The sequence below is a fragment of the Protomyctophum bolini genome, assembly GCF_963924005.1.
Source record: "Protomyctophum bolini genome assembly, chromosome: 19".
NCBI lineage: Eukaryota > Metazoa > Chordata > Actinopteri > Myctophiformes > Myctophidae > Protomyctophum > Protomyctophum bolini.
The window spans coordinates 26,140,216-26,163,784 of record NC_137880.1 but is presented as its reverse complement, the minus strand read 5'-3'; the positions used below and the strand labels follow the sequence as shown (position 1 = coordinate 26,163,784).

At 41.3% G+C, this 23,569-nt stretch overlaps 2 protein-coding genes across 2 annotated transcripts; one reads left to right on the top strand and one right to left on the bottom strand.

Moving 5' to 3' along the window:
• Positions 1-871: 871 nt before the first annotated feature.
• LOC308334635 (voltage-gated delayed rectifier potassium channel KCNH5-like) lies at positions 872-14,927 on the bottom strand (the record flags this gene model as incomplete). The annotated part of the gene is made up of 12 exons (XM_080791439.1): positions 872-2,262; positions 3,475-3,671; positions 4,535-4,787; positions 4,878-5,077; positions 9,292-9,721; positions 10,261-10,353; positions 10,540-10,935; positions 11,313-11,443; positions 12,100-12,249; positions 12,449-12,555; positions 12,962-13,085; positions 14,855-14,927. The coding sequence occupies 12 exons, from the start codon at positions 14,925-14,927 to the stop codon at positions 1,147-1,149; spliced, it is 3,270 nt and encodes a 1,089-aa protein (XP_080647565.1). The 3' UTR covers positions 872-1,146.
• Positions 14,928-16,582: 1,655 nt separating this feature from the next.
• Positions 16,583-23,415, top strand: LOC308333855 (sphingosine-1-phosphate phosphatase 1-like). Its single transcript, XM_080790361.1, has 3 exons — positions 16,583-17,652; positions 18,305-18,394; positions 21,631-23,415. Exons 1-3 carry the CDS (start codon positions 16,969-16,971, stop codon positions 22,180-22,182), a joined length of 1,326 nt encoding a protein of 441 aa, XP_080646487.1. The 5' UTR covers positions 16,583-16,968; the 3' UTR covers positions 22,183-23,415.
• The last annotated feature ends 154 nt before the right edge of the window (positions 23,416-23,569 follow it).

Sequence of the window (23,569 nt, the reverse complement as noted above, 5' to 3'; positions counted from 1 at the left end):
CAGTGATCATTCTTTATTGCATTGTTGATAGATTTACTGGATGCATGCGAGATAATTAATTATTCATATTTCATATAGCATAACATAATAGACTAGACTATTTGGCTGGTGATCACATGCTTGTGGTCTATACACAATATATATATACACAAACAAAATTGTTGTTGATATTAGCATGTTAAATGTTCTACTTATCAACCTACCGTATAATGTATACCTGAGTTAAAAGATCAATAAGAATAAACAAGACAATATGCTCCACTATTGACCTTATTCAGGTTGTTTGCAAAGGCATATATATTCTCACATTTACAGAATTTGAAATAATTTAATACAAAAAAATATTGAAATACACATTTACATAATTTCATTTCAAGTTTTTTTCCTATTACACATGCACATGGTAATAAAACTAAATGTTCACAGTTTCGGTTCATAATTATGCAGTAGTAAAGTCACTGAATAGCGGTAGCTGTTTGCATTTCTGCAGCCTTATACAAATAGCTTTCCATTCTTGAAGCCGGTGCCTTTTGTATACCCCTTTCACACCAAAGTAACAAACCAAGTAATGAATACATTTCCCACAGTAAATACCCACCTTTGATAATGCTTCAGGCAGCAACATCATGTGGGGTCTGGTGTGAATACCAGGACCAAACGTGTCCAATACCACTCAAACCTGTGTTTTCTGTGTGAAAGGGGTATTATAGGCAGGCAAGGCACATACCCAGATATGTTAGGTTCATAGGTTCATTAGTTAAATTGGGGTTGCAGCACAATGTTGGAAAACTGTCCAAGTCTATAGATCAAATCAAATTCTAGTCTAGTCTATTAGGTAAAATAGCTAGTACTATGGACTAATTGTGCTTTATGTAGTGGTGTGTTAAATAGGTTTAAATAGAGACAGGACATTATAGTGTTTTTCAGAGAAAGATTACATAACATGAATCCCTGGGAGATTGTAGTGCTGATGTAACATGACCAAAGTATATTGCATGCAGTAATCTGCATAATGCATGCATTTCTTTGGTAAACCAGAATCCAGCTGGACATGCAAATAGTTTAAGATTTTCCAATGATTGCCTTTGAATTACAGGTTACATTTACATTTCCTAATAATCAGTAAACCTTTCTTGATGTTTAAAATTACCCGTCATCTCCTTCTGCTGTGACAGCCCTGGGAACAGCACAGGGATCTTGGCTTTTGATTCTCATCTTGGGGGCTGAAGTCTGTGGAAGTGACAGCCGTCTTTTCACTGACAGCAGTCTGAGTACCTCGCTCACCTGAGACTCGAGGATGGACAGTCGGCCACCTAGCATTTGGATATCGGCCCTCAGCTCTCGCTTGGTCTCACGGAGCGTTGCTTGGAGAAGAGCTTGTTCTGACATGTTCTGCACAAAGGAGTGTTTCAGGGAGCCCAGACTTTCAACCCCAGGGCTGTGTTCAAAGGGACTTCTTTCCAGTAGCTCCATAGGACTTCGCTCAAACGGGCTGCGTGAGGCCCCAGCCCTGTCAATGCGCAGGTCACTCTTGGTAATGCCACTGTCGCACGAGTCTGTTTCGTACAGGGCACTCATTTCTTCACCGCTTTCTCCTGTACTTTTTCCGCCAGCTACACTGCCCAGCTCTCCACCTTCTGCATTCTTGCCATCTGCAGTTAATTGTTCTGCTGAATGTGATTCATTCACAGCCCAGTCCTGCTCTATTTTTGACTGGCTTTCTTGCTCAATAGCAAGTGGCGCCATTGACGTGGCATTTATAATCTTTGCCCAGCCTCGGCCACCTATGCCGCTGGTGATACCGGCTATAGTGCCCTCTCTGCCTCCACCCCTGGGCCGCATAGGATTGGCAACACCTATGGACTTATGCTCCACTATACAAGGCCGGGGTTTGAGTTCCATTACCTCTTTGTCACAGCTCTGACCCACCTCTTCAGTGTGGATAAATGCTAATGAACACTGCATAGGAGTATTCCTGGAGACAGTAGCCACACAGGAGACACCGTTGGAGGGTGCATTGCCCGTTTGTCCTGCACTTGCAATGGAGGTGTAATTATTCGTCATAGTGGTGCTGCCTGTCTGCTTGAGGAGCTGGAAGGAGTTTGAATCCGGCTGGTGCTCCGTGGTGTCTCCTGGCTCCTTCTGCTGCCTGAACCTCTGGAAGAGCTTGCGCACAGGGTGGTCATCGGGAATGGAGAGAGCCACTTCATTCTTACGACGCTCCTCCTCCTTCTTCACATCAGCGATCTTTCTGAAGATCACCTGTAAATACGGCAGGGTCAGTGTTCTCTGCCTTTGGTTAGTGACATGGGGTTATGCTCATCATAGAGGGACAATATAAATGGCAGGAAGATGTTACGAGTGACAGGACCTTGTAACGTAATTGGGATCTGGGTTGAGTAGATTAAAAATTATAATGCAATTTGTAACACAAAAAAACAAAAGAAACAAATCCCCCTTTTCTCTGATGCCCACTATTTGTTCTTTAATGCCACCAAAATGTCCTGCTTTTTAACAAAACATGGCAGCACTAAGCAGGGGTGTGCAACGTGGCTCCGTTGTACAATGTGGCCCCTAGTGTGACTACGGTGCGCCTGTGTCACTGTCACTAGTACTATAGTGTTTGTGCAAAGTTTGGTACAGATCGGAGCAACAGGGCACACTGCACTCGCAAGTCTGGATGTCGTTTGTGACGTCCACGGTTTTGGTATGCATAGCAAATGCATACATGCTATCAGAACTATTTAACTTCATTCTTAACTACAAAATGTTTCTAAATGTGTGCAAATGAATAATAGATTGTCTTATTTTCACAGAAGACAGAAATAGTAAGCACGATAAATATTTCAACACATACTTTATAACTACAATAACAAAAAACAAACATCGCATGGATGCACCTGGGACGTATCCTCAGTGATGTATCCTGAGGTCGACGGGGTTTGGGGTCTCTCAACATCATACCCCTCACTCAGGCGACCCAGCCGGGAGTGATCAAGTCCCGACTTACATCCCAGTAGCTACCCTCAATCAGTCCCACTAGGGGACCATTAAGTTACACAAAAAATTAAAGATGTTTTTTTTAATAATAATCTGGGGGCCTCCAAAATAATTTGGCAACCCCCCAGGTTGAGAATCCTTGGTCTAGCCTCTGGGATATTCATAATACACAGGCGCTTTAATTTCCAATACAAGTAACTGTACAATCCATCACAGACTGTTGGTGAAATAGAACATATTTTGTGTGTGTGCACTGTGTGTTGTGCTATGTGCTAAATAACTATTTTTTACGCCATTAAACACAGACATTTTGCACTTCCCCCCCCTCCCCAAAGTCAGCCCCCTGCCCCCCTGCTATAGATACCTTCCAGCGCCCCTGACCAGAATCTGTTTATAGGGAATAACAGGCACTAACAAATAGAATAAATCATTTGACATTCTGATTAATGTTTATAATATAAGTATTCTTCCTACCCGTTTTCGCAGATTGCAGGTGAGGATTAGATTTCGGGCAAATGAGTTGGCAAAGGCTGTGTAGAACTCAAGCACCCTCATCAGAGGCTCTCGTCTGATGACATGCAGATCACAGTAGGTTAGCGCCCTCACGTTGGCACAAGCACGTGCCAGTGTGCCCTCTTTCCAGAACACATCTCCAAACACATCACCTTTACCTGGTTGGTGTCAAAATTCAGTCATTTTTATTATAACAAATAAAACTACTATAAAGCCATGCATGAAAATTTCTCCACAATAAAGCACACAAGTTTTTCGGATTTATAGCAGCGTTTTTCCGCAAAACGCGTCCAGTCTGCAAGGACCTTTAGTCCGTTAAAGTCATGAAAGTCATCTGGTTTTGCTACTATGGTATCGTTCTTTTTTTGCAACCTTTACAAACTCAGGTATTTCTAAGTATTTTCTGCAGGGACCACCTTACTGTACGAGTGTTAGACCTCTAGTTAAAGTTAGTTTTGATTTTGCGACTCGGAAATACTTGCCATTAATAGAGGGTATGCGTGTGACATAATCATCATACCCGGAAGTTATGCAGGAAGGCAAAAAACTACTTTTCTGGCCTTGATAGCCCATACATCCAAACAGAAAAGTCATATCTGATTGCATTAAACGACATTAAACTCATTTTGCCACTCGATTTCCCATTCACTTTATGCATTCGCATTCCCTCTATGTAGTGGTTGCAACGGTGCCTGAGTTTAACCACTTAAACCCAAACGTTGGTTGACCGGAGTCCCTCAGGGCTCTATGCTAGTGTATGTTCTGTTTTCATTATAAATTAAATATCTTTGCTGAATATAGCTGATCTACAAACTTGTAAATGTTTTCCCCACAATGTGGATGCTTGGATTTAAGTGGTTAATCTTTATTTAAATGTTATTTAAACTTTTTTTGTTTTTTGTTACTGTTTTCTTGGTTTGTATGAGCAGGGAAGAGGAGAAATTATTACGCTTAATTAAGGTTGATTGATAGAACTGTTGAAGGCCTATGAAAACAAGCTCATGACAAAATGTTGGCTTACCTAGAATGGCAATGACCTCATCATCCTGGATGACTTCCAGTGAGCCAGACACTACGAAGCAGAGGGTGTCAACACTCTCTCCTATGTGGAATATGAGGTCTCCCGGTGCACAGTGTGTGGTCTGGAACTCCACAGCCAGGGAGCGCAAGCAGCCGTCGCTGGCCAGTCGAAATGCTGGGTGGTCGTTGAACACTTGTCTGTTTAAGTGAACGCATATGTCGGCTCGCATGTCTTTGGGACAACTTGAGAGAACCTGAGAAAAGCAGATTGAGAAATGATTAACCACTTATTATTAAAACTAAATAATGATGCAAAATAATACTAGCTAGGAACTTGCTCTTACCTTATCCGTGTCAATACCCTTAGACATTGCCCAGGTAGAAACTATGAAGTCCATTACCCTCTCGCTCAGACCTTTTGGGACCTGATAAAGTTTCAAGAAGTCACGCACATTGTTGAGCATCTCATGGTAGCGGTTTGTGTTGGTGTACATCTGCTGAAAGATGGTGGTGACGTTCCCAAAGATGGTAGCATACAGCAGGGCTGGAACACAAGATTGATGTGTAGAAGGTCAGACACAATGGGTATAAATATAGCCTGACAAAGATGTTGTGTGCAGTTGCTGTTTGGTTTAACATCACACTATAAATAAACTGCACTTCGTAAATAGTTGGGAGAATATTTGGTTGTGGTTGCAAAGTTTGCTTTTATAGCTTTGGCTCATCCTTTCCTCTTCTTCCACCAGCATCATGAAACATTTAATGTCTGTGGTTGGGACAAAATGTCATAAGTGTCATGTGTATCTAAGTACATCTCAAAGGGATGGATTTAATTGTAAGATGCACGGCATATTGTGGTACTCTAGTCACTAGAGTATTCTACTTTGCACTAGAGTCTAGTGCAGAGTAGAATACCGTATAGATATAGATATATCCTACAGTATGAGATGAAATTGAGTCGCGTGCTTTTCCCCCCCTATTGCTCTGCCTCGTGCACCCACAACAAGCACACTTATACACACTGCTGAATCATTTATATCCACAATTACACACACTTATACAGGAAACCAAACGATATAGATACATGCTGACAGTTCTACAGTATCTCCCTGCAGGTAGATAATGTGCTTAGTTTGCACACACAGAATAATACAGATTCAGGGATGCACACACTCACGCAATCGCTCACACATACGAATGCACTCACGGACGCACACACGCACACACACACACAGTAAATAGGACAGCTACTGCTGGAGTGAGCCCCGTCCTAATTTACGATGCACATTTCCACAGCAAGAGTGCTCTCCTTCAACTCCACAATGACCCAAATGAGTCAGTTAGCATCCCTTATTGTGAAGTTTTACCCACTCAAGGGTAAGTTATAATGTCTCAGGTTTTTACATTGGAATCGCAAAGTTTAAGCTGCGTATCTACTGCAACATGAAGGGTTCATTGACCATATACCCCTTTCTTGCCCATGGGCAAAATCTCCCTTTCCTATATTGCTTACTAACTTCATCCTCCTCACATTATCACATGATCCGTAGTGGAAGATTTGCAGGCCCTAATTGCTTCTGACACGTCAGTGAGACTGAGTGATCTTTCCTGATCCAAATACTACCAAAGTAATGGGTGTTTCACAATGAAAACCTTGAAGCTCGATCTGCTGTCAGTTTAGGTTCCGCTCATTCTTTTTAATGCGTCACTCTACATGATGATGAAAGAACTAGAAGCTCTAAATTGTGGGGTTGTAAATCAACTGATTGCTAGCAAGTGGTGCATCTGTCAAGGAAAAATGAGTAACCTCTTCACGCCATTTGGTGATGATGATGAAACTAGTAGGCTATAGTTTGTTCATTAGTGCCAATTGCTTTGCTAAGGGACCCAATGATTCATATTGTTATAGGTGCCTTTCAGTTCTATTATCCTGCATCAAAAACAAATATAATCCCTTTGATGAGTCCACTTGATTTTACTGTACACAATTAAATAAGTTCTTAAGTTATTCAAGAGTGTAAAACAAATTGGAGAGAGATGGTTTGGTAAATAAAGCATGGTACCCCTGTAAATTAAAAAATAAATAGTAATAGTGGCAGTGATTCCAAGCATAACATGATCTCAGTACAGATCATGCTAGGTGCAGAAGATGTCACCTTGAATAAATCACAATCACTCATAATCTCCAGTGGTGTAAAACACTGAAGCCACAGCATATTGTGAACTAAATGACTCGAGTCAATTCAAGGTGAATTGGTGATTATGATGTTTCTATATCTTTTTGGACATGTATCATTATTTAATGATAACAATTCAAATTTATAAATGTTTTGTTTTGTTTTGTTTGAAAATGTAAATTTGTCATCAACTCAGATGCGCAATAATTAATCATCTAGACTAGATTCTACTAGATAATTGGTCATATATGTAACTGCAGCGTGGTTAATTCCCTAATTCGGTTGACTGGTATAGTGCAGCACTGTACATAGTAGGTCACTCACGATTATGTACAGTAATAATACTCATCCCTGCTGATGTGATTCATTGCAGTTGACATGTTGATCCTTACTGTAGCTGTAGTGCATTCTAAAGGGGAGGTGTCCTGCTCTGTGGCCATGCAGCTTCATGTAATGACCAAGATAGTGTGAGCATGATTTGACTTGGCATGACGACTGGGAGACGCACAGAGAAAGACTCCTACAAGGCAAAATGCTGAGTGTTAATTTAACTCTGAGAGTGTAAACGGGTCCTTTTTTGAGCGGTGCCTCCACTCCAATAGGCAGATATGTGTGTCCCTATGTCTGTCTGTCTGTCTGTCTGTCTAAGCACGGAAAAGCTGCAACACGGTAACTGTAATTTCTCAACCGTTTAGGACACGGAGTGGTTTGCAGGAACCGGGTTCTGGATGTTTCAGTAACTACCGCTCACTTCACACAGGTATGATTTTACATTCTCAGAGCTAAGTTAGCACTCTGCATTTTTCAGTTGAAGACCTGTCATCTTGATTAACAGACAACTCGCCCCTTTACCAACTTGCCTCGTGCGTACTGCCAGCGGAACTGCGCTGCCTGGTATTCCTAAAGTAAATTATGCTTAAAAGGTTTTAACCTTATTCCTAATTTTATCCTCAGTAAATATATGCCTAAACAACCTAACCCTATTCCTAAACTTAACCCCAGTAAAACTATGCCTAACCCTAAACGTATTTCTAACCTTATTCTCAGTAAAACATAATAAAGAATACAAGAACCGCCGCACCGAGCGGTCGGCGTGAGGTCGGTGGAAAAAAGCCGGGGCGAGATGGAATTGGGGCGACTGTACCTGTTACCGTCATCTTTCCTGCTCAGTTTTTGGAGACTAAGGTCACATTCTCACCTAATACTTCGGTAGACTCGAATGCGTATGGGTGGGGATTTTGGGATTCTTGCATATTTAATTGCCTGCGGTTTGCCTTCACACTGTCATTCGCAGCAATTGGAAACGCAGCAACCTTTATCAATGTGTTCCATTCATAAACTAGCCTACACAGTGAAATCTATGGTGATAAAATTACACTCATAACGTGCATGTGTCGTGCCCTGGGACCCCCCCCCCTCTCTCTTTCTCTCTCTCTCTACGCACTGTTCTTTTGGCACATCGCTGCATGAGCGCACTGATATAACTCCCCAGTCCCCACACAGTGACAGCACTCCATGTTTACGGCACGCACAGACAGACAGACAGACAGACAGACAGACAGACAGAATATTCTGTAGGCTATAATAGGCTACACTGCAGTGTTTTTATGTGTTTTCTTAAGCAATTGATTAATGTACACGTCCACATTTCGATCAGGGCTTCAGTCTCCTCATTCGACCACGTCTATCCACAGTAACGGGACATATTTGCGCTGCGTAAAATATGCCTTCTCCGTCTCCAACTGTGTTCAGCTCCTCACGCGCCACATTGTTTGCTTAATTTCCTTTATTTACTGCGGATTGCATTCACACCTGCACCGAATCGTAGTCAAGTGCGATTGGAAGCAAAGCGAAACCCCCGTTTTTGGGCGGAGTAAAATGCGGTTCTTTGCTGCGCATTAGGATTCGAATGAGCCTTCACACCTGCCAAACGAAGCACACTTTTTGACAATGCGCAGCAGGATGCGTTTTAATCGCAGCAAAGCTCTCTGGTGAGAATGTGACCTAAACCTATCATGTGTGGTTGGTGTGTGTTCATCCTAATGTATTTGCTTTTGGACTTTTATATGTGGAAAAAGGTCATGGTCCATTAATTACATTAATGGCAGCTGTTTGATAGCCTACAGGGCTGTGAAGCACATTATCATGTCTAGCATGCAAGTAAATAAATGCATGCAGATTGTTTCCACTTCCTGTAAGCTTATACTGACATTGTTATTAATGGGTGAATGAGTCAATTAAAATAGCATGCCTTATTTGAAGTCTTGAAGCATGATATAGCCAGTCAAACTCTTTTGTCCTTCAACTTGATTTAGTTTATCTTTCAAGCTTGTGTTGTTTTCCCACTGAAGTACAAGGAAAAACAAACGAGTAAACAAAAACGCACTCACTAAGATTAACTTGGCATGTAATTTTAGGTAGTAGCTCCTGGGATTGGGCTTTCCTGTGGGTGTGGGTCTACCAAGGGAGATATTCTGGTCCCCACCCCTATACCGGGAGTGGGTACCAGAATATCTCCCTTGTTAAACTAGCAAACATGGTTTCATTAGTGCTGCATCTGCATTGTTGTCGGACTACTTACAGCCAACCATCATCATGGCTACAGAGAAAATCTTCTCCCCGTCTGTGGTTGGAGCGATGTTGCCAAATCCTATGGTGGTGAGACTCGTCATGGTGAAATAGAGGGAAGAGATGTAAAGTGTGTCCTTGTTGGGGCCACCTTCCCACTGGCCTGTACCGCTCACATTGTAGCGGTAAGGGGAACCGATGCTGATGGCCAGCTGATAGAGCCAGCTGTCTATCTTAATGGTGTTGGTGGTCTCATCGATGACCTCATAGTCGCCGATGCTGTACCAAATGCAGGCCAACCAGTGGGCGACCAGACCGAAGAGGCACACAAGGAGGACCAGGACCGCCGCGCCATACTCCAGATATTGGTCCAGCTTCCTGGCCACTCTACCCAAACGAAGCAGCCGGACCACTTTCAGTGAGCTGAACAGGCTGCTGATACCCTGGAGAGAGAGAGAGAGAGAGAGAGAGAGAGAGAGAGATACGGCTGACTGAGAGGTGAGCCACATATATTGTACTGATTTCAAGGAGTGCTTCTGCGGGTGTCGTGCCAAGTCGGTGCTTTTTGGTTATCAGGGTTCTGACTGGATTCTTGGAGAACTCTATGGGTCAATGTTTACGCCTTCAGAGTTAAAACTCAGGAATCTTCTGTGTACTTGATCTTTACGGGTCCAGTTTGTACTCTTTCAGAGTTAAATGAACACTCAGTATTTTTGCTGTGTACTTGACCTTCTTGAACTTGACCCAACCGACACATTGCAGCCCACGCTTGCAGTGGTGGTACAAAACATTTATAAATGACTTGTTTCTACATCTTAACACAATTGAACGGATAGATTTTCAAGCAACCTCCTTGGTGTAGATATACACGGTCCCCAGATCTCCTTGCAGCATCGATAGTGGCAATTGCAATAGTAAAAAGGTCTGCAAACATCTGTGAAACATGTGTAATTTGGAGCTGACTTAACGTGAAATCTCTTACTGGTAATACAGAGTCTTCTGTCCGTGTCGTATTCCTGTGAAAAATTGAAGCTTCACGGAGATGCCTTGTCCTTGAGGGATTTATAATGGAGTCCTCAACAGAGACACAGTAAAAAGAAAAATCTATTGTCTCGCATGTGAGAATATAGCATTTTTGATTCTGTAAAACATGCTACAGTATATTCTCACATGTGAGACAATAGATTGTTTCATGGATGACACTTATATAGACTCAATGTACAGCAGGAAACAATAAGACATTCCATTTCAATATGTTTACCTCATCTATATTTTCATCAAAGGCGTTGATGATATCGTACGGCAGACAGGACAACAAGTCAATAACAAACCACGTCTTCAGGTAGTTCATTCGAATCAACTTAGCATCTGAGATGACCTCTCCAGAAGGGCCTACAAAGGTAGTGTGGAAGTTGAGCACGATATCAATCAGGAAGATAACATCTACGACGCTATCCACTACCAGCCAAACCATGTTATTGTGCTTGTTCTTGAAGGAGACATTGTAGGGCACCATAATGGCTGTGTAGAAGGTGAGGATGAGTATGATCCAATCCCAGGTCGTCTTGAAGGCGCAATAGTGGAGGATGATTTGGGGAGGAGTTTTCGGGGCCTCTTGCTTATACTGAGGCAGAATGTCTGATCCCAGTTGGAGGGCCTTCAGTTCAGATGGAAAAAAGGCATCCAAATTCATAATTATTGTATTTGCCAAGTATTGTTGCACATACAAGGAATTTGTCTCGTGAGGTTGGTGTGTTACGGCGCCGGTAAACAAGGACAACATTAAAATATATTTTAGGTAAATAAGGTAAAGATAGAAAATGATACAATATAGTATATATTTAAATATATTATATTCTTATAATAGGTCTACAAAAATAAATTAATAAAGTATTGCAGCACTCAGTCATCTCTGAAGGTAAATAGGGGTTTCTTTGTTGTTGACCAAATTACATGACTGTATCGTTTTATGTATAAACTTCAGGTAAAAAGCATCCACAAAAGCATTTAATCCTCTCCTTTGATATTGCTTACCTCTGCCAGTCTGGAGTGCTTGGGTGCTTGAGTGACCTCAGACGTGTTGATTGGTTCTAGCTGTTGTACTGTGGTGTTGCGGTTATTGGTTAGGGCCCGGGTCAGCCTGGCAAACTTTGTCAATCCTGCCCCTGCCCAGTGGTGAGAAGACAGACTGTTATCACACTGCACATTACGGGGTAACCACAACAAGAACTCAGAAATCCAGAAATGTGATACAATCGTAATCCTTGTCCTACTTTGTGTAAACTCACTTAGTGTGGGCATAAAAAAGCAGCATTGACTATGTTAATTTTGAATGCTGCATTTGTCTAAACAACGTATTCTCCCTAATATTTTGACTATGTCAGCAATAAGAAGAACATAAGATATTAACTTCTTGAGCAGCAGACTGCTTCCCTATAAACCTGAATTGGCATTTATTTCTGCTTAACGTAACAGACTTGGTGGCACACAAAATCCCTACAAAGCTGTCTCCACTGTCCACTGACCCGGACAGATGACACCTGGACAGTTGTAAATCGTCAGTGTTATATACCAAAAATAATGTCAGTTAAGTCACAGCCATTCATGTGTGTTTGGACTGCTGGCACTTGGCCATAGCATGCCCCTGGGTCTTCTCATATCACATGTGGTTCACATTCACATACAATTACCACGACAGTCGGTTACTTACTATACAGTAAATCTTCACAGAAATAGCCTATAAGGGAAAATATAATCTGTATATTATGCTGTATCATATTATATACCAAGATTACAGTCTCTTGTAGAGAAGCTTTGACACAGGTATATAAACAGTACTTGCCTTTAGTTGTTTCATCTTCAATGGGCTGCTTGAAAAGTGTGATGTCTCGGAAGGTACACAGGAAAAGGACCACCTTGTCATTTTCATTTCTAATTGGCGCTACCTGCATATAAAGCCATATCGGGGTCCCTGGAAAGGTCGAGATGAAAGGCAAAAGTAATGGAAAGCAAGAGCAACATTTTAAAATGGTTCCTACAGCAGAATGGTAAACCTTATGAAGAAGATCTTGTGAAGATCTTGTGAAGATTATGACCTGGGCCTGAAATCCTGTTAGGCAATAATCATAATTTGAATATATTAAGAAATTGGGCTTAAAAGGTATACTCACTGTCCTTTGCATACAGCAGCACTTCAAAGAAAGAGGACTCGTAGTTATCAAATGTCTGCCTTATTTTGTCTATAGTCTCCTTATCTGTAAGGTCTCCATACATGAAGCTGCAGATAAAATGAGCACAGATCAGGCAAGCATATTTAACTGGTTAAATATAGGTTGACATCTCAACGCCGCCAACATAACAATGTTTTGTTTTTAAAGGGCACTATAGCCCCTCCAACGTCTGCCTTTCAATTCAGACATGACGTCATGTGGCAGCCGAGTCTATGGATTTGTTGTTTGTCTTATTCATGCAACCCCAAAATCAGCATGCCTCCCATGATGTCATGTGGCAGACAAGTCTATGGACTTTTTATGTTTGCTTAAGCATGCCCCATGTGATATACAAAAGCAAACAAAGGTGGACCTCATTTCACAAACTGTGATTCTTTTTAGGTTATCTATTGAAGGATTTCAAATAAGAAATATCCAGACGACCTGATAATATAAATAAATGTATATCCGTACTTGCATGTGCTGTTCCTGTGCATGACTTCTGACCTGTGGTATCCAGACAGCTTGCAGAATCCATCATTACTATAAACCACAGGCCATTCAACTATTTGGGCATTCCCCAGCAGAAAACTTGTTTCTGAAAGAGAAACATGATATGCAAATAAGGAATTAGTCCAAAACAGATTTAATTGCTGCATATAATGCACCTATAGTATACTGACCTATAATAAGCATATTGATTAGGACATTGCTTTGACAGCTTGGTAGCTTGGATTTCCATTTCCAAACTATGTATGTCTTGCATCATTTTGCATTGTTGCTTAGAGTTTGTTGTTAACGGTTTTCAACCCTTTTTGTCAAGTCCCATTATTTATAGGACATTTGAGCCTAAATTGAGTTAAAGACCTATTAGGGCCCATTTGTACCAACTCTCCATCACTTAGCTGGGGACCACCTGGAACCCCCTCAAGGACCACTGGTGGTCCCCTGACCACTGGTTGAAAACCACTCAGGCCTATGGGCAGTATAGGTTTTCACCTGGTTTAAAATATAATTTGTCTATGACCATCCCAAATGAAAATGGTATACCCGGAATTCAAATGTTCAAATAAGCAAATAATGAATTAAACTCAAAACATTATGGTCATAGAAGTTTTGCTTATGTATAAATTGACCAACAATAGCCCAATGACACAACCGGCTCCCGGGCGTTGGGAGCCAATTATATGGATAAACTGCTGTAGGCCACTGTTGTCCCCGGGCGTGGACAACAGTGGCCTACAGCAGTTTATCTGATAAACTGCTGTAGGCCACTGTTGTCCCCGGGCGTGGACAACAGTGGCCTACAGCAGTTTATCTGATAAACTGCTGTAGACCACTGTTGTCCCCGGGCGTGGACAACAGTGATAAACAGGTGATAAACTGCTGTAGGCCACTGTTGTCCCCGGGCGTGGACAACAGTGGCCTACAGCAGTTTATCCATATAATTGGCCTATCATTTATAGACACAAATAGACAATATATAGACTTCTAAATTTAACCGATTAGAAGTCTATATGCCTACTTGCAGTTAAAATTGGCCTGCATACCCAAAGTTATGATTTGGGCTAGAAATACCAATCGATAGCTTTATAGAATTTTAAGACAAACATCTAAAGACCTACAGGTACAACAGGCTCAATCAATTCTGATTGACACCTTGTGTCTTTCCGTCTTTGATTATCACATATATGTGGCTGACCAACCCGGTCTCACCCAAAGAAAGTCCGTGGTATTTCGCCGTCTTTGGGTGACAATCAGAATGTGATGGTTTTCTTATTGTAGGCTACCATCAATGCAGCATTCTGCCACTCAATAGCCTAATAATAATGATAACTTCAATGTAACCTTGAATATGGTCATGCATGTTTCCATCTAAATCAGGCAAACAGTTCTTTCTCACATAATGTTGGGGGAAAGTTGTTAAAGTGCACAAAATGTCTTACATGTAAAAACAACCATGCATTGCACACGATCGCCTTTCTCTAATACCTCACCAGCACATTTAGCCTACTTTTAAATTAAACAAGAAACGAGAAAATGCGCACTAGATGCATGCATCCGCACTTGACTTTATCAGTTTTTTATTGACTTGTTCTTGAAATGTATACTGTAATTCTCTAATCTGTTAATACATTATTCAATCAATCACTCCTGATGGTCCATTTGTCTCCATGCATGCAGTATAAATGGATGCTGATGCACATGGAAAAGTGCAATAAAATAAAATAAAATGCTACTTAATTAGATCACTGCCTTTTTCAAATTTAAATAACAAAAATGTAACTGCATGAGCATCGTTTTCAGAGCATCGCTGGAAGTTGACGGATCAGCTGTCATATTCAATTAAAACACGTTGACACTTACCGCTGGAGCGCCGGACAATATTTTCCAAAAAGGTGTTTTGAGGTGCTACCAATCCTCTCTTGCCCCCATGCATTATGTTGGCGGCCCAAGGCCTATATTAATGAGAAAAAGTCGTTCTGGCAAGACCGCCGTCGTGGTGTATCTGCCCCCATAAGCGATGTGCTGTGTGATGAGGATGGAATTGGCTGCAATCGGCTCACGCATGGATAGGCTTGTCTAATTTAGTTTTGCAGCCTAAACTGAAATACTAGCTGAACGCTTGCTGTGCGTTTTATATTGGACTGTGCCATTGCCTGTAACTATATAAGGTCTGTTTAAAGGTGTTTTCGATTATTTAAAAATACATAGTATTTCTTTGCTGGGCTATTCATTTCATTTTCTCTTCTTTATTTTATTGTGTATTTATCTTGTCAAGTTATTTTTAGTTGTGCAATTATTTATTACAACTTTTGTATCTTTATTGTATGAGTGTAAAGCACGAACAATGTAATTTGTGATAATATTACTATATAGCCTATTGCTGTTTGATGTTGGTATGGCAACTTCAAATTCTTTCAATTTACCACCCCACTCTGAGTGCCCAGGGTTGCACCATTGACTGTATACAATTCATGCAATACAACAGGAACGAAATCACATTTCTATAGTATATATAGTTCATGCAGAAAACAAGCCTATTGTGACATTACATTACAACTACAAGTATGCCCTCTCCTGGCACATAGAGGCACAACACTCAATCCCTCACAAACTGCATGCCTATGTTCTCTCTCTCTCTCTCTCTCTCCCCCTCTTTCTCTCTCTCTCTTTATTGGCCTAAAATATTGTCTATAGTACATTCATGAATCCTCATTCCCAACCTTCCGTGTCTGAAAACCCACCTCTTCTTCAGACTCCATCATGGCCCGCTTTGGGGGCGAGCTATCCACGGCTTTTTGTTATTATCGTCTGCCAAATGCCTAAATTGTAATCCACTTGCTGACCGGCTGTCAGTATTGAGCATTTTTTTATAGGGGTTTCTTGTGACCCTACCATTAACATCAATGGCAGGCAACAATGTCAAACTTTTTCATGATTCTGAATCCATTCCAAGCATTAGTTTTGCACAAAATACACTCCTTGGGCTAAAAACAACCATGCCTTGCCCAAATGTGCCCTGACCTCATCACATTTGTGCTGACCTCATCACATTTGGCAAAGCAAAGCAAAGTTACCATGTTTACCCAGGGTAACTGGACTAAGCTCTAGAACTTGTCATGATGAGTGTTTTATGTGCAAAACTAATGCTTGGAATGGATTCAAAATCACGAAAACCCCCTAGTTTGACATGTCACATGCTACTTAAAGCATAAGAAAAGTTTGATAATTTTGCCTGCCATAGGATGTTTATGGTATAGGGTCACAAGAAACCCATATAAAAAAGCTGCCAGTCAGCAAGTGGATTCATGAATGTATGTAGACAATATTTTAGGCCAATAAAGAAGATTATAGCCAATTTCTCACAACAAAATAAGCCGGGCAACACACACACGCACACGCACACGCACACGCACACACACACACACACACACACACACACACACACACACACACACACACACACACACACACACACACTGTGGCTGACATTTTCTAAATTTCAACCAAAATCCAGTAGTTGGCGGTAATGTAACATTGGATGTTAACCATAACAGAAAGAAGAGAAGAAGTAAAGGCCGGGCAGGAAGAGACCGCCGCAGAACCGTTGACGCAGTTTATAATGATAGCCTATTTTACACAAATAACGGACTTTGGAAGCACGTCTCTCTCAACTCGGGCGTACAACGTCATTCGACGCATTTAAAAGCGCAGCGTTCCTAACATATGGTGCAGTGTTGCCTGCACCAAAATACTTTGAATGTAGGCTTTACTCTGTATTTTTGTGTATGTTTTTTTTTTTCGTGCGACAATGCGTTTTTGTAGATAGCATAGGCCTATAATTAAGTCATATCCCGTTGTTCAGCTACAGGTAGGTAATCTCATCCGATGGAAATGGTCTCATTTCCCCCCTATTGTTGCTGTAGTCCGATATTTTAGAGAAGTTATAAGGGCAGGTTCCTCTTTAGCCCTACAGAATGGCGAAGAACGCGATAGAGACGTTCAGCGGGCTGTGCAGTTACCTCCAAGACCCCTGTCATGTAGCGAGATTCCAAAAGCTCTGTGGCGTAAAAGGGACATTCTCCGCTAAACTGTCCAAGGACGTGGACTGCGAGCCACTATCGAATAATGCATGTGCCGCCGACGCAAGTGAAGCGAGTGAACAACAAGAACATGTCCGACAGAGAAGCAGAGGGCAGGACAGCTCAGAGGCTGCCACGGGGAACGGGACAGCGGTGTCTGCAGCAGCCGTTGAGGAGAGCCTCCAGGCGGCTTCAGATGATGGCAGAGCAAAGCCCCTGAGGAAGAATTCACTGACTGGCGATGTGGGCCAGGAGTTCATCATCCACAACAGATTTCTCTTCTATCTTTTCACATTTGGGACTGAGCTCGGCAACGAGATGTTTTTTATTATATTTTTCCCGTTCCTCTTTTGGAACGTCGACGCTCTCGTCAGTCGCAGACTGATCATAGTGTGGGCCTGGAACCTTTTTATTGGACAGTCTACTAAAGATTTAGTTCGATGGTCACGGCCGGCATCCCCTCCTGTGGTGAAAGTCGAAGTGTTCTACAACTCTGAGTACAGCATGCCATCAACACATGCCATGACTGGCACCGCTATACCCTTCTCTCTATTCCTCCTGTCATATGGACGGTGGCAGGTAAGCAGTAAGCACACAATAGAGCAGTCTATACTAGCCTACCCTACATACACTGTAGCCATTGAATTCATTACTGGCCAACATTGTTGTCAAGTGTACACAGGATGCACATTCCACAATGGGGAGTTCACCCAGACTAACTGCATGCCTTCAAAGAACAACAAGGAAACACAGGACAAATAAATGCCTACATATGCTTAGTAATAGTCTTATGTAAAAATATATATATATATATATATATATATAATATCGTTGCTGGCAGGAGGAAATGAACCAATGAAAAGTAGTAAAAAGTGTATACTATATTGTACATATTTTCTTATTTTATTTATTATTATTATAGAAGTTTATATCTGTATACATGTCTTTAAAGGTTCTGATGAATTGAAGATGGAGGACCCTGCATGGTGTAAACAAGTCTCTGTGCCTTTTCTGGTTTTATCCTCTTAGATTTTGTATTGCCCAAAATGTGAAAATACATATAATGTCTAGAGTAGACATTATATGTGGCCCCCCTTGGCTGCCACCCAAGTAGGAGAGTGTAGCCTGATCGTGGTGAATATGATATGGATCTCTTGAACATTTCAGTTTTCTAAAAAGGGCCCAACAAGTAATAATGATACATTTTATGATATCATATGCTCTCTTATAGTATCCCTTCCTGTTTGGTTTGTGTGTGGCTGGCTGCTGGAGCTTCCTGGTCTGTGTAAGCAGAGTCTACATGGGCATGCACTCTATTCTGGTAAGCATATCAAGAGAGATGTTTCCCCAGGGATCCTGCACATACAGTATATGATTTATCTCTAAGCATTATTAATAAACTGAGTTCAGGATAATAAATACCATTAAAACAAGTCAGGGGACAAGGTGACTAGTTGTTCAGCCAGTTAGTGTACAGACCACAATGCTCCTTGGTACCATAATGACCTGAGTTAGAATCTGACACTCATCTGGTCTCTCTGCTCTCTACACTCTCCTAAATTTAATTAAGCGTATATGCCACAAAAATAAGACAAATCTTAAGTCAATGTCTTGGACTGGACACTCTTTGTCAGACCTTCGACTTAGATTAGACTGATCACATCACACTTGATGATTAACACAACATCTGCAGCATTGTGGCAGAATGTCATTGTGAAATGTTGACTGTAAATCTGACCTTTAAAGGGTGTAGAATGAGGAATGCTGTGCAGCGTGTGAGCATGCATGATTCATATCTTCATTACAGCACCATTTCACTGTTTTGAATTATGTCCATTCTTGAGATGAACAAGAAAAATATAATCCAACCCTATTATTAAGTATAGATTTTTACAGAATTTCAGGTTTGATATTCTAGTCATAACATAGGCTCCAGTATTGTCATAACAGTTATTGTTAAAGTGGGGTTCTAGTACCCCTGGACTGGAGTGCGTGGGTAAATCTCAGGGGTAGGGAAACATACATTTGTGATTTATCTTCCCAAGCAGTCCTGTTTAAATAGCACTCATTTCCAAAAATAAATGTATGCACCCTAGTGTAACAACAAAATTGTAGTACAAAAACTATTAGTATAACAATAAAGATATATTGTTTTAAATCGAGTCCACACCACAACTATAACCATGATAGTGGTGAACAATATTTATTGTTTGGTTTACTGTGGATGGCCCTTAAAGGATCATTGAATAGAATAATATTAGGCTACAAAACAAGTGTGTGAATCACACAGGGTTGTTTAATTTTGTTGGAATATAATCCTGCCTACACATGCCATTAATTATGTTATTGTAATGAATTGTAGGGCGCGTTCGGAAATAGCACACTGAGCGCACTGTGCAATGCAATCTAATAGGTGAGTGCGCTCCGGTGCGGTATTTCCGAACGCGCCCGTAATCAGCTAGTTGATATCTTTTACTATATTAGCCCCAGACAATGATTAGATTAATTGTGAAGGAAGACTCATTGTCTTAAAAGTAGGGTACCGGTAAGTGACATTTTTCTTTCGAAAAAAAGAAGGGAAAAAAAGTGTTAAGCAGTTCTATTCTGATAGTGATAATTGTTCAGTAACGGGTCTCCCAGTCTCTCCAGTAATAGAGGGTATGCACATGCAGTGGCAAAGTGAGCGTCAAGGCCAGAAAGTCATTTTTTGCCACTCAGTAGGCATTCCCTCATAACTTCTGCGTATGATGATGTCACGTGCATACCCTCTATATTAAGAAGTAATGACACATCTATCTATAAATGCGCCATGTCTCTGTATGTCTGTCTTCCACGGAACTTGAGAACCGTTTGCCCCACCGCTTGACTTCAAAATCAACACATGCGTTCCACACCACCACAGGGAGTGCAGTGCCCCGGCCTTGAGTCGGTCGTATACACTGTTGTCCAGAACCAGCACAAAAGCCTCTGTCTGCCCATGCTCTGGACAGGGCCCCTGCCCAGGCTCTGGACAGGACCCAAATTAGCCGATTGATCACACATGATCACCCCTAGATCTCCCTATATTATATGGAGCAGGCCTGTTCTGACATCACAATGACATGTTCTGACATCTCTGCATAGACTCCATATTTGGGCATGCCTGACAAATAACTCCATATATGGGCATAAAAGGGAAACATAATTACTGGGGAGGCATACATTTCCAACTTGCAAGTAGGCCAGTGCCCAATGGGCACAGAGCTGACAAACGGAGCTGACGAAATCGAAACAGGAACACTATAAATTTGAAGCTGATACATTGGTACTTTCTCTTGATTGGCTGAAATTGGCAGCCCATCTGAAAATGTTCCTGGAGAAGAGCTGAACAAATTCTCGCAAAGTTTACTATCAGAATTCAGAATATAGCCCTTTTAACCAAAATACTTACCCTACCTTTAAATATAATATGTCCATTGGAAACTACTGCAGTTGCTTGATTGACATATTTCACATCTTTAACGTAATTTCTTTTATTTGCATTTCCTGACATTGCGGACATAAACAAATCAGTTTCATCTAACATGTACTCGTACTGTCTATGAGAACATCTCAGCATCAACCCCATGTGAGAGTTCAAAAATACAAAGTGCATGCTTTTCCCTTTGCCATATCCCCGGTATCTGCTCACCATATACCATATACCAACACATATTGGTGATCTAGATTAGATTAGAACAATAGGCACACAACCAACTGCATGTTACCATTGTCTATCAGCAACCTGACACCGCACCATCATCATGTTATCAGAGCAAAGTGCGTCAAATGAGACATGAAAGGAGAGATGTCATGGGTGCTTTTCAAAGGTTTTATTTTATTGCAGCAAGAAAACCTGTCCTGTAGAATAGATGTAACATTGGGTAACATTCTATACTGCAGGGGTGCCCAAAAGGTAGATCGCGATCTACCAGTAGATCACAAAGGCTGTGCAGGTAGATCACATGACATGCCCTAAAGAGTATTTAATTTAAATATATTGAAGAAAAAAAAGAAAAACATTTCTCCCCCTCTATTTCCCATTCCAAGTTTATTTGTCTTATACCGTACAGAACATAACACCAACTCTGCTATTCCGAAGGGGAGGCATACTTTAGTCCGATGGACCATTGGTTCGACAGAGCATTGGTCCGACTCGGGGTTAGGTTTAGGTGTGCTGCCCCGTGCTCGCGGTTATGGTTAGGGTGAGGGTTTGGAGTAGGTAGTCGATGGGACCAATGGATCAGACCTATGCCCCGTCGGACAAAACGCATGCACTCATTCCGAAGCCCCACATCCAAATGAGAGGAGAGTTGCTAGTCATCTTTGAATACTGTCTGGCATCATGCCTTACAAGTCATCTCAATTAAAGTTTAATTCAATTTTGGTAGTTAAAAGATTCAAAGAAGTATTGCCTTTACATGATTCAAATTTCTACTTTTACAAAATGTTAATTCTTTGTTATTTAATGTCATATAATGATTCCACCCATTAGCTTTCAGAGTGTGCTTTTCATACACATGTGTTTCTCTCTTGCAGGAGGTGATCACTGGCTTCCTGTACACCCTTCTTATCCTAGCCTTCTTCCAGCCCGTTTTGGACCAGATAGACAACTTCTACATGAGAAGCCACTACGCACCACTTGTCATTGTGGTCATACATGTGAGCCTTGGTCTTGTGGCCTTCTCTCTTGATTCATGGAGCACTTCACGAGGTGACACCGCTCAAGCCCTGGGCACTGGTGTAGGCGTTGCCGTGGCTACGCACGTAAACTATCAGCTGGGACTGTTGGTTGATCCCCCACTCTCAGCATTACCTTTATCCTTTCCCACAATAACCACTACCTTGGTGATGTGCTCCGTGCTTCGCTTCCTGATCGGAGTGGCTGTTCTTCTGGTCACCAGGATGGTCATGAAAGCACTGACTATTCCATTTCTATGTCATGTATGTGGACTGCCGTCCAGCAATGTAAGACAGGCGCGGCAGCACATGAAAGTAGAACTGCCGTACCGTTACATTGTATACAGTGTTGTAGGTTTTAATTGTGTCTTTCTGGGGCCTGCCCTCTTTAGCATTTTAAACCTTTCCTGAGTGTTCTTGTTTTGTTAAATACTACTGAATTTTCCTTATACCATAAGGAAGGCAAACAATACTAGTATAAACACTGCGTGAAATGTGCAGTTTCTACATTAAAATGGCACCTTATCTCTAAAGATCTTTTTCTACCAGGTGAGCCACCCTAAGGAGTATTCTTTTTATCAACCAACATGTAATTGAGTGGAATTGTACTGTTAAGGAATCTGTAATGGGCATTGGGCCCTTGCATTTAATAATAAATAACATAGAATGTATCTACAGAAGATCAATCATTGATCAAAATATATTCAGCAAATGTTTCATCTGAAAATTCCATGATGATTAAAACGAATAAAAGCAATTTATTGAAAATGTTAAAACTGAAACTCACTTGTTGCCAAGTTAATACCATTTAGAAGATATTTTAGGATCACAACAGTATCAATAATCACAATTCATTGTTTCTACCCATTTCTGTTTAGCTTTATATCTTCATATTGTTGCTTATCTTTATGGTTTGAGTGAATCATTTTAAATAATTGAGTTGTTTCGTTTATACTGTTATTCAGTGTAACCTACCTCACTTGGAAATGTCCTTGTATGTTCAAACATTGATATCTTGTCCGTGCTTTTCTGACTGACAAGATATATTTAACATTGTAAAATGTATTGTGGACAAACTGGAGTAAATAGGATAGACAAAAGAGGCGAGAGGATTGCAGACCAGATAGGAATGTGAAACCTTATCTGTCTAGCTCAAAGGTTACTGGCCCCACTTTGACAGACTGCAATGAGCACATTCAAAACCATCGATTATACACCATGTGGTGACTTCTAGCTGGTTTTACTCTGCAACATGCATTCAGAATTATTTGGGATTATTGTTAGTTTGCTTCATTTGGGATGAATTTGTACTGGAGACTAGCAAACGGTAACTAAGATGGTACACATGCAGGGCCTCAACTTTTAATCGTTTTGCCCAATATATAGGGATGACAGGATTAATGTGGTTAACATGCTATTAAAGTGTATTAATGATTGGTAAATCCATTTTTGTGGCCAGCCTGTACAAAACACACTACGTGACCAGAGTCCTGCTGACAGAAGTAGGTAAAATAGGATAGAAAACATGATGAAATCAGATGTGGATCATGTGGTACAAACTGCATGCTCAAGCATATAGCCTGCCCTACATACAGAGTTTCCTGATAAGAAGCAAAGACGCATGCAGAGTCAGCAGAGACAACACTCTGGCTACATGAGGGTAAGCACTAAGTGTATCATATGGTACAGTCAGTACTTGTTCGCAAAGTGGGGTACGGGCACCCCCAGCCCAGGGGCCAGGAGTCCTTGAAGGGGTTCCAGCCTCCAGATTTATTTTAATTTTGAAAAGATATAAGAT

Bases quoted from the DNA above. Each gene is read 5' to 3' on its own strand.
- LOC308333855 (XM_080790361.1), top strand. From the start codon at position 16,969: ATGGCGAAGAACGCGATAGAGACGTTCAGCGGGCTGTGCAGTTACCTC. The intron at 17,653-18,304 runs GTAAGCAGTAAG...GCTCTCTTATAG, and splicing joins TGTCATATGGACGGTGGCAG to TATCCCTTCCTGTTTGGTTT. The intron at 18,395-21,630 runs GTAAGCATATCA...TCTCTCTTGCAG, and splicing joins TGGGCATGCACTCTATTCTG to GAGGTGATCACTGGCTTCCT.